General features: G+C 41.7%; 1 protein-coding gene across 1 annotated transcript in view; it reads right to left on the reverse strand.

Annotated features, from left to right (window-relative positions):
* Window positions 1-1,514: 1,514 nt before the first annotated feature.
* LOC119914715 (zinc finger protein 239-like) overlaps window positions 1,515-15,592 on the reverse strand; it is a 55,473-nt gene continuing 41,395 nt past the window's right edge. Inside the window, exon 6 of the mRNA XM_038734204.1 lies at window positions 1,515-6,530. Within this exon, the coding sequence (XP_038590132.1) occupies window positions 5,653-6,530 (878 nt within the window). The 3' untranslated portion in view covers window positions 1,515-5,652. The remainder of the gene's footprint in view (window positions 6,531-15,592) is intronic.

Consider the following 15,592-nt stretch of genomic DNA (forward strand, 5'->3'; position numbering starts at 1 on the left):
AATTGAATTGAAATTGAATTAAATTTGTGTGATCTACTTGCATAGAGAAATACTCTGAGCATGCGCATTAAAAAAAAGTCGCAATATGACGGGACTAACTTCTCCATTTAATGAGAATTCATAATATGTTTTACTGCCCTAGTTGTTGTGCATTATGTGATTGCTCTGCTGATATGGTAGTACCCCCTTTAGAACGTCTGACAGATACACAACCTGTTTGGGACGGTATGTTAGGATGAGACGAGGAGGTTACCAAAACTGAAAGCAACTGTAAAAAAACCTCTAACAGCTAACACTCGGTCAAAAGTTGTCTGCTACTACACATTCTCATCTTAGTGCGTCAATTCTAGAATTTCGCTCAAAAGGTACCTTTCAATTGCGTGAGAGTTGGCAGCTCTGGTAGTAACATTAGCCTGTTTTGTTCTCTGTCCCTCCAGAGCTTCCACAGCAACATGTCTGTAAGGAGGAGGAGGTCCTGGCTGACCAGCAGCTCTGGATTCAGGAGAGGATCCCTGGTCTGGACCAGGAGGACCCACAGCCTCCACAGGTTAAAGAGGAACAGGAGGAACTCTGAACCGGTCAGGAGGGAGAGCAGCTTGTAGTGAAGCAGGAGACTGACACCTTTATGTTGACTCCTACTTATGAGGAAAGCGACCACAGTGAAGCCGAACTGAAAAGTGACCGTTTACCACCAGTGTAGGCAGTCAGTTTGTCAACCTTGAGTTTGCTTGATAGTAGATTGAACTCCCTTCACAGGCGAAGTCTCAAAGGTGCATGATAGTGATTGTGGGCTAAACTCATGAGTATTTGCTCACTGCTAAATCCGATTATGAAGACTAATATACATAATAAGCATACTCAGTGCTTGAAGTGGAACAAAATAGGTGCCAGTACTCTCCATTGACGTGTTGGTGTGTGTATTAGCTTAGTATTCATTAAACTTTCAAATAATAATATAGACAGACTACTTTATCGATTTTCCACTAGTAGGCTACAATATTAATTCCATTTGGACAAAACAGCTATTTCATTTTTGTGTGTTGTTTTCATTCGTTGACTTATTGTGTTAGTCGCAGGTTTCTTAATGCTAAGTACTAACTTAATAATAATCAGAACCATTCATGCAGAACAAGTTTAACAACTCAAAAGTTTACTCAACGGTCATCACTTTGTGTTGAAAAGTGGTAGGGACATAAGGGCACAGATTTGGGGTGTCACAATACACTTCATGAGAACAAGATGAAAAGTCATTCAAAATTATTTTTGATGATGAAATACAGAAGAAGATTTTCAGCATTAAACTCTTATTTACCTGCATTCTGGAGACATTTTCTGCACCATTTAATGTAGGAAATGTCTTTATTTATATGAAGCGAAACACAAAATGGCAGGTGACAAAACAAAATATAAAAATATAACTGAATCGTAATCAGTAGCTTATCAGTCATTTTTTTTTACCTTAAGCAATTTTGCACATTTGTTTCTTCTATATTTAAATTGCATTGCATGTTTTCGGATTGTGCAAATAAAGCTTTCTCAAAGCATTTTCATTTGTTAGTTTACATTTTCTTGTTGCAAGCTGTTCAGAACATTTTTAACAAATGCTTTCAAAAAGTGGTGGAGACATTCTGATTCTGACATGACTCCAGTGTCAATGACACCTATGACTTTTTTGGATGGGTCGGATCACAAAAAGTGACACTGGCAAACTACTTTATGCACATGGCTGCATAACAGGCACTCAAGCTTCTCTTTTCTTTGTCTCGGCAGACAGAGATTAGCAGGCAGGCAAGAATGTTCTGTTACACAACGAGTAAAATATATCTCTACCGGATGTGGCTACTAGCCCACTTCAAGCATTGAATATACTGGTACTTATTTATCTGAATTTCTTTCTTTACTGAATGCATAATGCAACTGCAAAACTGTCTGCTTCTTTTAGAGATCGATTTTTCCAACAAATTTGTCAATTTCTCCAGAGTAGTAATAGACCGTGGCAGCAATGACAGTTTGTCAGTGTTAGTAACAGTAACTAAGGGAGGCAGTGCCTAGCGAAAGGTCAATTGTCCTAAATGTGGTTTTTGTCAGTAGTTCTAGTGTGGATTCACTTCAAAACTCACAGGTTGATGTACATACAGTTTAACTGACGGGAAACAAACCATCAGTTTTGTAATGAAAAAAACATTAAGTGAGCAGTAGGCCTACTTTAATTCTTCACCACCTTTTACCCAAAAACATGTATATGTCAGCTGTATGAAGTCACAGTAGATACTTTTCAGGTTAAGATAAAAAAAAAAAAAAGAACTTAGATTGAGCTCAACGCTGACTAGCTGCAACATACAAATGTTACATGTTAGTCAGTGACATCAGTTGGGAGGTATTTTAGGCTACTATTCACTTTTTCTTACTTTACAAATGAAGGTTTTCACACAAAACATACAGTTTTAAAAATATATTTTGTTAGAAATTAAACTACCCAATAGTTTATACAAGTAGGAACTCAGATTTATTGCCAAGTTGTTTTTTTGTTTTTTTGTTACACATATCATTATACGCATTACGGTTGGTAAAGTTTTTAGCGTGACTCTTAATTTTGTGATGACTTTTCTGTGGTTTTGAATCTGTGTGTGTAGATAAAATCTCTATGCTATTTCTTAAAATAAACATTAACAATCAATTAAACGTGTAAGTTATTTATCAAGAAATGTGGCTTTTATTCAATTTCATTTAAAAAATATATATATTTGTATAGCGCCAACACATAAGTTATCACAGTCCTTTTCATGTTGAGGTTGTCTAGACTGTACTCTTTGTAATCTTATCAAAATTGGATTAATTGCCATAATGTTTTACACATACTGGCAATTTGTTTTGGCGACTAGGTGTGCAACAAAAAATAAACCTATGTAAATATAAAGATATTATTAGATTCTGAAATACCTGTCCAGGAGTTACTGGTCCAGCTCTCTGTTATAAGGTTCTGATCCTCATTCTTCTGGGTATTACTCTATTCGGTATATCTGGGGACTGGTGTCGAAGTGATTCGCCTAGCTTCTAACTCAACGGTCTTCGCCATGGTATCGACCTGTCAATCACAAGGTAGTCTTGACCAAAAGCATATGCTGCATTATCATCTGTTTTCCCCTAAATAGGACCATAATTTACTAAATGAACATCATGCTGTATTGATCATTTGAAACTAGCGGCTGAGACCATAAACTTATTATGAAAGTGTTTACTAGGGTAATAATTCAGCTGAGAAGTAGCAACATTTTACCTTTATTTCTAATAGAACCGGAACCACCTAGCTCGTCCCCTGCTGGCTGTTAGAGAGAATGCAGGTCTAAGTTCCATTTGCATGGTTTCACTTTTCAGACACAGAGGTTGGCGCATGATTGAGATTAGAAAAATAACAGTAACTAAAACTCTGGATTGGACAACGGTGCGCACCATGAGCTGCAAAACAAGTGCAGGATGTTGAATTTCTAATGTGATTGTTTTGTTTTTGTTTTTTTAATACTAGTGTTTTTGCACTGGCCTCCCGACGTTACTTTTTACTGGCCCCAGGCCATCGGGCCACCATTATTGTCGAGCCCTGCCCCAGGGATGGTTTAATTTCACTAGAGCAACCTATAGGACCTTTAAAATATGTTAAAACCACCATTACTAATTACTACCTTAGTGAAGAAATAAATTCAATGTCTACAACTTGTACTTTAAATGTAGTGATTCTATTTTTATTCCAAACCTGATTAAAATAGCTGAGCTTGCGTAATTTGGAGGTCTTCTTGCTGGAGAGAGGAGGCGAAGGAGTTGTCCGGTTAGCAGATCTCTCCCTCTTCTGTGGAGCTGTGGAATACTGTAGAAACTTGAGGATTTGTCCAAAGCCCTCAGAATGTCTCAGAAAGTCTTCAGTCTATTATGCAATTGAACAACAGAAACTTCAGAGTCCAATAATTCTTCAGATGTCTTTTTGGTGTCGCCAGTCTATATCCGACTCCTTTCTATTTTCTCTCTTTATGTTGTCATTAGGTGTAATTGTGTGTGCTGGTGTATGTACTGGGTGGCGGTGAGGATATGTTCATGTTTGGTCCTTCCACTTCTCCTTTTCCGCCCTTATCTCTGCTGCAGACAAATAGTCATGATGTCTTCACCCAAACTTCAGGAGCTTGACGGACTGGTGACCCGTAGGGGTGTAATGGTCCATGTATTCGTACCAGACCGTTTCAGTACAGAATGTTTGGAACAGTGCACATGTGCACCGAATGCAGTCTTTAACGTCATATATTAGGCTTGTTTTGTGTGTGGAACATACGTAAATTCCGAGTTTCTACACGGGCATATTTAGTGGTGGACCAAATCTCTGCCTTACAGCGCTACACAAGCAGCACGCTTTGGCCCAGCCTCTCGCTAACTAGTGACTTGAGCATCATGGCCAGTGCAGAGAAGCCAGAGCTTTAGGACCCTCCCTTATTGTTAACCTGTTCTGTTTGGGAAAACTTCGGTTTCCTAGTGAAATACAACAACGTACAAGTCGATAAGACGAAGGCAGCAGGCCGACATTTCTCAGTAGTGATCGGTTATGTTTCTGCCAACACGTCAAACTTGCTAACTCACTTATGGTATCACATGAAGGACACAGTCACTGCAAAGCCTTTCGGCATTTAAACAGACTTTAGACTTCAGAAAAGAGCACGCCTTCAAGCTGGGATTGATAATGCTCATAGACGGAATAAAAGAAGAAGAAGAATGCTGCAGTGGAATCCATATTATTATATTTTTTATTATATTTTATTAGCTATATGTGGTATTGTTTTGAGAATATTTATTTAGAGAAGAACTTGTTAGTAGTTTGCAGCAGTATTTTCTTTCTTATTCTTTTTTATTTTAAATAATTTCTTCATTATGTGTAATTTGGAAGTTTGTTTAAAAAATTGCAAACTAATTTGTATGTTTACAAAACTTCATAATAAACCAGCAGCAATTTATAATTATTTAAAAAATAAACTGAACCGTGACTTCAAAACCGAGGTACGTACTGAACTGAGATTTTTGTATACCGTTACACCCCTAGTGACTGGATGTGCAGCTGTTAGTGTACAGAGAAAAGAGCAGAAGGTAAAGAACGCAGCCTTGAGGTGAACTGATGCTGATGGTCCTGGAGTCAGAGACATGTTTTCCCCAGCTTCACGTGCTGCTTCCTGTCAGACAGGAAGTCTGTGAACCACCTGAAGGTGGCGTCAGGCATGCTCAGCTGGGAGAGCAGCAGAGCTGAAATCCACAAACAGGATCCTGGCGTAGGTTCCTAAGGAGTCCAGTTGCTGGAGGTGTAGTGAAGGCATGTTTACTGCATTGTTCACAGACCTATTGGCTCTGTAGGTGAACTGCAGGGGGTGCAGGAGTGGGTCTGTAGTGGACTTGAAGTGGGACAGGACATAGTGCTCAAAATACTTCATTACCATAGAAGTATATTGATCCTCGGGAGTTTTGAGTATGTGATTTCATTAAAACTGTTAGCACAAGTGCTGCAATTATGCAGCTCTTCACTTTTGTAAGTTCTTGTGTTTTGACCACAAACTTCTAGAAATGAATTGTCTCCCACAAGATTACTTGTCTGTATGCTGCCTTCTGTGCCGTGTCAAATCAGAGGCATCAACACATCTTTTTGTGTTTTCTTTTTATGTGGATTTTCAATTGACTACTAACTCTGAAAGTTTCCCCACATGTTTCACAAGAATACGGCTTCTCACCTGTGTGGATTCTTATATGGATTTGCAACTGACTGCTGGTTCTGAAGGCTTTCCCACATGTTTTGCAAGAATACGGCTTCTCACCTGTGTGGGTTCTCGTATGTTCTTTAAATGCTGAAGTGTCACGGAATCTTTTACCGCAGGTTTTGCAAAGGTATGGCTTCTCACCTGTGTGGGATCGCATGTGAAGAAGCAAGTGATCGCTGGTTCTGAAGTCTTTACCACAAGTTTCACAAGAATAGGGCTTCTCACCTGTGTGGGTTGTCAGATGGGCTATCAAGTTACTCCTCTGGCTAAAAGATTTCCCACATGTTTCGCAAGAATACGGCTTTTCGCCTGTGTGGGTTCTCATATGGAGTTGCAATTGTTCGCTGGTTCGGAAGTCTTTCCCACATGTGTGACAAGAATATGGCTTCTCACCTGTGTGGATTCTCATATGGACTTTCAAGCCACTCCTTCGGCTAAAAGATTTCCCACATGTTTTGCATGAATACGGCCTCTCATCTGTGTGAATTCTCAGGTGTCTCTGAAATTTTGACTTGTGCTGAAAACCTTTTCCACATGTGTCACATGTGAAAAAGTTTTTACCTGTGTGAGGATCATGGTGAACCTCTGACATGGAAGACTTGTGTACATTGTTTCTGGGGCTTCTGCTGTTGTGATCTTGATTCTTTAGTTTTGGCTCTGCATCTCTAGTTGATCCTGAGTCTTCATGCTCGCCTCCTTTCTGATCTTGGCTCTCAGCTACATGACAGTTGTGAGAGAGGAGCTGGTGGTCACTTTTCAGTTCGGCTTCACTGTGGTCACTTTCCTCATAAGTCAACATAAAGGTGTCAGTCTCCTGCTTCACTACAAGCTGCTCTCCCTCCTGACCGGTACAGAGTTCCTCCTGTTCCTCTTTAACCTGTGGAGGCTGTGGGTCCTCCTGGTCCAGACCGGGGATCCTCTCCTGAATCCAGAGCTGCTGGTCAGCCAGAACCTCCTCCTCCTTACAGACATGTTGCTGTGGGAGCTCTGGAGGGACAGAGAACAAAAGGAACAGGCTAACCTTACTACTGCGATGATAAAAGAAGAAATTCAGACATGTGGGGAGATGAGTACCAGTATACAGTATATTAAAGAATCAGTATTTATTCAAACACTTTTATATAAATATATTCCCCCTGTTTTGTGTTACTTATATAATGAATCTTTCCTCACCTATCCTGTGTAACTTTATTTCGGGTTTCCAAGCGATATCCAGCAGTCTGCGCTGACGATCGATCTCTTCTTCGTACTCGACGATAGTGTTTTTAAAAACTCTGAATATTTCTTCAGCAGCAGCAGTTAGTCGCTCGTTGACAAACTCTCTCAAACTCTCAACTGAAGACATTGTTGCTTCATCACAAATTAAATAATTGCCGGCGCTAAGACTACAATAACTTACAGCGATTTTAACACATGCAGCTAACGCTGGCGCTGGTATTGTTTACTTCCGCCAGATGTCACACTCTTAAGTTCCGACAGCGGAAATGCGGGAGATCTTCGTTCCGCTTTCAACTGATGACATTTTTTTCAAAACGTATTACTATCAGGGTTTATTGTAGATTTTAACTTACCAAGATATATTTGCACATAAAAAAATAAAATAAAATAAAAGCAAATAAAAACGAACGTTAAAACTATCACAGCTGTGGGTCTGGACTCTGCTGTATTGGCTGCAGTGGTCTGCGTGTCCGAGGGCTCTGTGAGCTGATCTGGTCGGCCGGCTCGTTAGCTTCCCCCGCTAACGGTTGCGGAGCGTCACAGCTCCGAAAATGTTTGAGCACATTTTAGATTCGCCATCATTTTTAGTAAAACTGCCAATATTCGACATCTACACAGTTCTGAATCAGCATTTATTGCCATGTATGTGTACACATACGAGGAATTTGGATTGTACATTGCTCATGATGTGCTTACTCATACAAAAATACCATAACACAATAATAAAATAATAATAAAATAAAATCAGACACAAACTACAGTATAGACAACACTAATATACACACTATGAACAAAACAATATAGACATATTGACAAATAGTGCAGGTGGCTGATTAGAGACAGAGTTACTGGGTTATTGCACAGGAATTGTTCCTGACACTGTGAGTCAGAAATCAGCTGTTCATCAGAGTGATGGCTTGTGGGAAGAAACTGCTTCTGTGTCTTTTGGTTTTGGTGTACAGTTTCCTGACTCTGGAAGTCCTGAATGGAGGGCAGGTTGGCACCCATTATTTTTTCTGCAGTCCTGACTGTCCGTTGTAGTCTGCTCCTGTCCTTTTTGGCGGCAGATCCAAAGCAGACAGTGATGGAGGTGCAGAGAACAGACTGGATGATGGCTGTGTAGAACTGGATCAGCAGCTCCTTAGGCAGGTTGAGCTTCCTGAGCTGACGCAGGAAGTACGTCCTCTGCTGGGCCTTCTTCATGATGGTGTCAGTGTTGGGTTCCTACTTCAGGTCCTGGGATATAGTGGAACCCAGAAACCTGAAGGATTCCACAGCAGACACAGGGCTGTTGAGTATGGTGATGGGGGGCAGAGTGGGGGGCTCCTCCTTAAGTCCACGGTCATCTCCACAGTTTTGAGCGTGTTAAGCTCCAGGTTGTTCTGACCGCACCAGAGAGCCAGCTGATCGACCTCCCGTCTGTTGGCCCGACTCATCACCGTCCCGGATGAGGCCAATGACCGTTGTGTCATCAGCGAACTTCAGGAGTTTGACAGATGGGTCTCTTGAGGTGCAGTCGTTGGTGTAGAGGGAAAAGAGCAGTGGGGAGAGCACATACCCCTGGGGGGCGCCAGTGCTGATAGTACGGGTGCTGGATGTGATGTTTCCCAGCCTCACCTGCTGACTCCTGTCAGTCAGGAGGAGGCTGGCACAGTGAGCTGGGTGAATTTGGTGCTGAGGATGTCCGGGATGATGGTGTTGAACACCGAGCTGAGGTCCACGAACAGGATCCTTGCATATGTCCCTGGAGAGTCGAGGTGTTGCAGGATGTAATGCAGACCCAAGTTCACAGCATCTACAGACCTGTTAGCCCTGTAGGCAAACTGCAGGGGGTCCAATAGGGGACCTGTAATGTCCTTCAGGTGGGCCAACACCAGTCTTTCAAAGGACTTCATGACTACAGATGTCAGGGCGAAAGACCTGTAGTCATTTAGTCCAGAGATGGAGGGTTTTTTTGGGACCGGGATGACTGTGGAGCGTTCGAAGCAGGAGGGAACTTCACACAGCTCCAGTGATTTGTTGAAGATCTGAGTGAAGATGGGGGCCAGCTGGTCTGCACAGATTTTCAGGCAGGATGGAGACACCGTCAGGTCCAGGAGCCTTCCTGATCTTCTGCCTTTGGAAGAGGTGGCTCACGTCCTCTTCACAGATCTTGAGTGCAGGTGAGAGGGCAGAGGGGGAAGGAGAGGTGTGACTCTGGGCTTTTCAAACCTACAGCAGAAACCATTCAGCTCGTTTGGTAGTCGATGAGTACCAGCAGTGTTGGGGGATGGTCTCTTGTAGTTAGTGAGTGTCAGCAGGCCTCTCCACACTGAGGCAGGGTCGTTGGCTGCAAAGCTGTTATGTAGCTTTTCAGCATAGCACCTCTTTGCAGCTTTGACCTCTTTAGTCAGAGTGTTCCTGGCCTGGTAGTACAGGACTCTGTTCCCACTTCTGAAGGCCTCATCCTTGGTCTGGCGAAGCTTCCTGAGTTTCGCCGTGAACCAGGGTTTTTGGTTGTTGTATGAGCGGAAGGTTTTAGTCGGCACACACATGTCCTCACAAAAACTGATGTAGGATGTCACAGTGTCAATTAGTTCGTCCGGGTCAGTGGCTGCAGCCTCAAAAACACTCCAGTCAGTGCAGTCAATGCAGGCCTGTAACTCCAGCTTTGACTCGTTGGTCCATCTTTTCAGTCTTTACAACAGGTTTAGCAGATTTCAGTTTTTGCCTGTGTCTATGAAGATTCTCAGTCATCCAGGTCATAGTTATCCAACGAAGGTTAAAATCAAGGGCAACTGGACTTGGTTGAAGATACTGGAAGACGTTTCGTCCCTCATCCAAAGGACTTCTTCAGTTCTGAAGAACTGAAGAGTTTTTGCCTGTGTGTTGAGAGAAGATGAACCAGACAGTGATCAGAGAGTCCTAAGGCTGCATGGGGAACAGAGCGATAGGCGTCCTTTAATGTTGTGTAGCAGTGGTCCAGAGTGTTAGTGTCCCTGTTGGGGCATTATTAATATGCTGTCTGTACTTTGGGAGTTCATGACTGAGGTTTGCTTTGTTAAAGTCCCCAAGAACAATGAGCAGGGAGTCTGGATGTTTTTTCTCCACGTTAGTTATCTGGTCGGCCAGGTGTAGTAACCCCTCACTAACACAGGCCTGAGGTGGAATGTAAACAGTGACCAGAACAAACGAGGAAAACTCCCGCGCTGAATAAAACGGTTTACAGTTTATAAATAATGTCTCTAATTGAGGCCTGCATGATTTCTTCAACACTGTGACATCTGTGCACCAACCTTCGTTTATATAGACACAGAGTCCGGCTCCCCGTGTTTTTCCCGTGAGCTCCCTTCCGCGATCTGCGCAGATGAGATTAAATACCAGTAGATGAAGTGCTCTGTCCGGGATGCGCTCAGTTAGCCAGGATTCAGTGAAACTAAGGGCAGCAGATCTGCAGACGTCCAAGTTAGTTCTGTTGAGGAGCAGCAGTTCATCCATTTTGTTGGCCAGAGAGCAGACATTCGGCAGGTGGATTGAAGGGAGCGCAGTGCGAAATCCCCGCTGTCTCAGCTTAACCAGCGCGCCTGCACATTTTCCCCTGTCCTGTTTTCAAAGGATCCCAAACAGAGCTGCCGCTCCTCCAACTAATAACTCTGGGAAAGTTCCAGGGTCAATAAAGAGCAGTGGAATAGTATGAGCAGTTGAAAGTCCAATGTTTAAGAGCTCTTCTCTAGTAAAAGTTACCAGAGAGGGATGGCAGAAAACAGCGTTAATTAACAAAAACACAAAAAGCACTCTGGAGCGTAATCCCAGTCTGCGGCGCCATCTTGGAACTTTATTTCTCGCCTCAAACTTTCTCAGAAGTGGATTTAGTGATGAAATAACAATAGTACAAAATGTTCTGTTGTTGGACTCTCTATCAGCTTCTTTCAGCCCCTCGCTTGAATGCTGAAATGAATGCTGGGATATCTGTGCCATCAAGTTCACCAATAGTATGAAGCTGCAGTACCTGGAGGCTGCAGTTTCAGGACCCCCGCAATCCTGGGACCGCAGTTCTAGGACCCTAGTTCTTTTGCGACAGTGCCATCTAGTGGAGTGGTGGTGGTAGCTAGCCAGTTAGCTAGCTGGCAGTATCAAAGTAAACAAGGGTCCTGAATTTGCAGTTCCGGTCCTAGGATTGCGGTCCTGAAACTGCAGCCTACGGTAGTGCAGCTAATTGCTACTTAAGTTCACACAAGTTACCAACCGATGGGTCTTCGGTAAAATGGGCGTATCAAGAACATTTCCGGGATTTTTAACCGTTCTTGCCAAAATGCAAACTTGTGCTTGGGACAGTGCTTGGGCCACAAAAGAACACAAGTACAGACAAGAACACAGATTGAGAAAGGCCCAATGTATTAATAAAAAGGGTTAATGGTGCTTTCAGACCAAAAGCGAAGCAAGTGTTTGGGGCAGTGAGTTTACATACAAAGTCAATACAAAGACGTGTAGAGTCGTGATTTCCCGTCCGGCAGCACGAAGCGACGCAAAGGGGGCGGGGCCAACCACACGATGGAGTTCGTGTGAGTTGAATATTTTCAACTCAAGCAAAGAAGTTGCATGACGCTGAGTCGCGACAGCCTAACAGTGTCACCGAGGCTTCAGAGCGATGTGTGGAGAGGGCCAGGCAGAGCGGGGGTTTGAAAATCTGCTGGCCGGCTGAGAGCTGCTAAACTTGGGGGAGAGGAACTGGGAGCAGCGCTGCAACCTTTGGACAAATAAACGATTCTGCTCTGACAACTACACCAATTACTCGCGGGAGGAGCTCGGCGTTAACTGCTTTTATTAAATTAGCTTTTTACTTTAGTTTTTGGGATTACAACATTGATTTAGCTTCACTGGAGCTTCTCAGCAGCTAGCTTCTGTGCACAGCCGGTTCCACTGTTGTTGTTAGTGCTGTTAGCTCTGTCGGACTACGACTTCATATTTATATAAAAAACGGACAAAACTGGACATTACTTGGAGAAAAGAAAGCAAGGAGGTTGAACTACTGGTGAGTTAAGAAAACATGTGTCTGTAACTTTATTGCAGCTATCATTGTACTTTAATGTGACCCATAGCCCTGATCGATCCAAACTCCATTCAGAAAAGAAACATTTTAGAAGTTATTGTCCTGCTGTCCTGCTAACAGACCTGACAAAGCATAAATTCACGTTTAACAAATCTGCATCATGTTGTAGTTATTTCGGCATCAGTTTAATCCGTTTATTGCTATTTAATCACAGCAAAATGTTTACTTTGGGTTCATACAGTTGTAGTAATGGCAAATTGTGTTTATTCACGTTATCGCGTTAAAATCGCCTTCTCACGTTGTGTGTGAACACTTGCAGTGAATGTACTCGCGAGGAGAAAATTTGCTGTTGGTTTAAATCCCGCATAACACTCGGCGCACAGTAGTGAGAGAGTAGGTGCGTTTGACTTGATGCGGCGCTGCGCAACGCTGACTTAATGTGATGCATGCTGGACTTAAAAGAAGGCATGCTGGTTAGAAATTGGCTGCATTCGAAAAGTCTTTTTTGCTTAGGAAGGTTCCTAACTGAGTGAAGTGAACCAGAAGTATTTCAGTGGCAGCCATGATAAGAGCTGTTCGAATTCTGTAAAAGCTGGGGAAAGGTGCCTCAATGCTTCCTTTCATATCTCCTTTAGCCTAGGGTACACCGGACCATGCTTTATGAAAGGAAAGGAGAGAATGCCTTTAGGCTTGAAAAATCTAATTATGTTAACAACACTATTCATAAACTATCGATGGTGTTGTCACGATGTCTCAACTATGACTAAGCTGGGAGGGTCTGTGTGTGGATGACTATGTTTTGTTACTTTCTGTTTTTGTGTGTGTGAGGCTGGCTGGTGTGTTTTGGTTTTTCTGCCGCTCCGCCTTTCTCTCTCTTTTCCTTGTGGCTCTTCCTAGTTTCTACCCTTGCAGGTTGGCAGGAGGCGTGACTGGTGGGGAAGCATGGGGCTGGCTCACTCACCTGTCTGGCAGACTGATTAGCACACCTGATTTCTCTCCTTAATAATTATTAAAGATTCTGGCCTTGTTATGAGCAGAGACTTAAGGGGGTTCTGGATTTCATTATTGATGAGACAGTCAGGTTTTATGAGACATAGACATATTTCAAACAATATTAGATTGGTTTTGGACATTTTGGATTACTCAGTTTTCCTATTTCTAGGCCTTTGACACTGTTGAACACCAGTTCCTTTTTCAGTCTCTTAGAAAATTCGGGTTTGGCGATTTCTTTTGCAAAGCTATCAAAACACTCTATACAAACGGTGCAAGCTCCATTAAACTTATACATGGCTCATCCAAGATTTGATTTAAGGAGGGGCATTAGACAAGGATGCCCTATTTCCCCTTACCTGTTCCTGTTGGTAACCCAGCTTCTTACAAAATCCATTACTGAAAGCTCTCTAGATAGTATTCTTATAGCAGGCAAAGAGATGGTGATAAACCAACTGGCGGACGATACTACGCTTTTTCTCAGTGATGATACACAGATTTCTGCTTCACTTAAAGTAAATGAGCCATTCTCCAAAGCATCAGGTCTATTTCTGAACATTAAGAAATGCGAAGTCATGGCTGTTAAACTGCTTAACCTCTTCTTATTGTGGCATCCCAGTTAAAAATGAACTGACGTACTTTGGAATAACCATCCTCAAGGATCAAAAATCCTAGGGATCCAGGCCTAGTTAACTTTAACCCTATTATTAAAAGATCCAAACAAAACTACATCAATGGTTACAGCGGGATTTATCACTAAATAGTCGAGTCCTTATTTCTAAGGCTGAAGGAATATCTAGACTTATGCTGCTCTGTCCCTGTATCTTGATGACAAAGTGTGCCGGAAAATAGACAAGATGCTGTTTTTTTTGTGGAAAAACCGTATTCATTATATTAAGATGAGTGTTATTATGAATACCTATGAGTATGGTGGGCTAAATTTTCTGGACTTTTCCACATTAAATAAGAGCTTTAAGATTAACTGGATTAAACAATTTGTAAAGAATCCGGACTCGATGTGGAACTTTATCCCCAATCATGTATTCTCTGTGTTTGGTGGCCTTAACTTTGTGCTGGTTTGTAATTATGATATTGACAAAGTACCTGTTAAGCTCTCTGCTTCTCACCGGCAGGCCTTTTTGTCATGGGCCTTAATTTACAAATATAATTTCTCTCCGCACAGATATTATATCTGGAACAATCGTGACATTCTGTATAAAAACAAGTCCCTCTTCTTGGAATATTGGTTCAGGAATAACATTTTACTGATATGTCAGCTTCTAAATGAGCAGGGTTTTCTTCCTATCAGGAATTTTTACATCTATATGGGATCCCTGTAACACCCAGAGACTTTGCTCTGGTTCTGGATGCCATTCCTTCAGGTGTACTAGTATTGTTCAGGAATGCTCATAGACATAGGTTGTATCTGCATTTGATCCTGGTGACTATCCAGTAGGAAAAGTCTGCTTCTCTTCCCGTCCACGTAACAGAGCTATTCGTGCCTTGTTCCAATAAAACATAGTCTCTATTCCATATGTAATGTATTATTGGAATCAGTTTGTCAATGATCTGTGCTGGAGAAACATTTGGATGTTGCCCCATAAATATTTATTAACAAGACTACGGAAGTATCCTTTAAGATTGTTCATAGAGTGTACCCCACAAACAAAGAATGACATGATTAGGTTTAAAAAGGACATCGATCCTAAATGTACTTTTTGTGAGACTCATATAGAAACGATATTACATCTGTTCTTTACTGTACTTTTGTAAAACAATTTTTGGAAGGATGTATTTACATTTATTAATGATTAGGCTATATATGTCCAGGTTTCAGCTTGTTTTGGCAGAATGTTGTTTTTGGGGTTTCCAGTAATGAAAAGCCGCACTGCGACCATCATTTTATAACAAATTTAGTTTTGTTTCTGGCAAAATTTCATATACATAAAAGCAAATTTACAGACAAAAAACCCTGTTTATATTCTTTAAGAAGGAAATTGAACTTTATTTTAGAACAATTGGTTTCTCTTCCAACAAAAAGGCTCTGAAGGTACTTAATATCTGTACACGTTTGAGGGTCTTTCTATGATATTCTTGTCCTTTTTTGTTTTTTCCAGCTATATGTAGGCTACCTTTGTATCTTTTATGTGTTGTATGCATAGACTGTATGTATCCCTGTTGTATTAATACTGCTAGACTAATAAAGAGAGAGAAAAAAAAGAGTGCCGTCCCACAATTCCTTGCGGCAGCAACATTTAAAGTGGCGCACGTTCTCAAACTCAAACGATAAAATGCATCAACCACATTTAGCAAGATCCTACAATACAGACGCACATTATGATACTTTAATAAGACTCACGATTACCTTCTTTCTTTTGGCTTTTTTGCAATCTAATACTGTTTCAACACAGTTTTATGTTTCGGGTTGTTGAAATAAGTCATTAAGTGTTTTCTACAATCAAATAAATAAACCAACCATGACGGATAAAGGAGGTTGATCACCTTGTAAGATACCATTGGCTATTAAGCCTTCTCTCTTATGCCATAACTCTAATATGCATATATCTTAAACTGTCAA

Source organism: Micropterus salmoides, unplaced genomic scaffold, assembly GCF_014851395.1.
Source record: "Micropterus salmoides isolate LMB-PRFRI ecotype aquatic unplaced genomic scaffold, ASM1485139v1 Ms_hic_scaffold_1, whole genome shotgun sequence".
Lineage (NCBI taxonomy): Eukaryota > Metazoa > Chordata > Actinopteri > Centrarchiformes > Centrarchidae > Micropterus > Micropterus salmoides.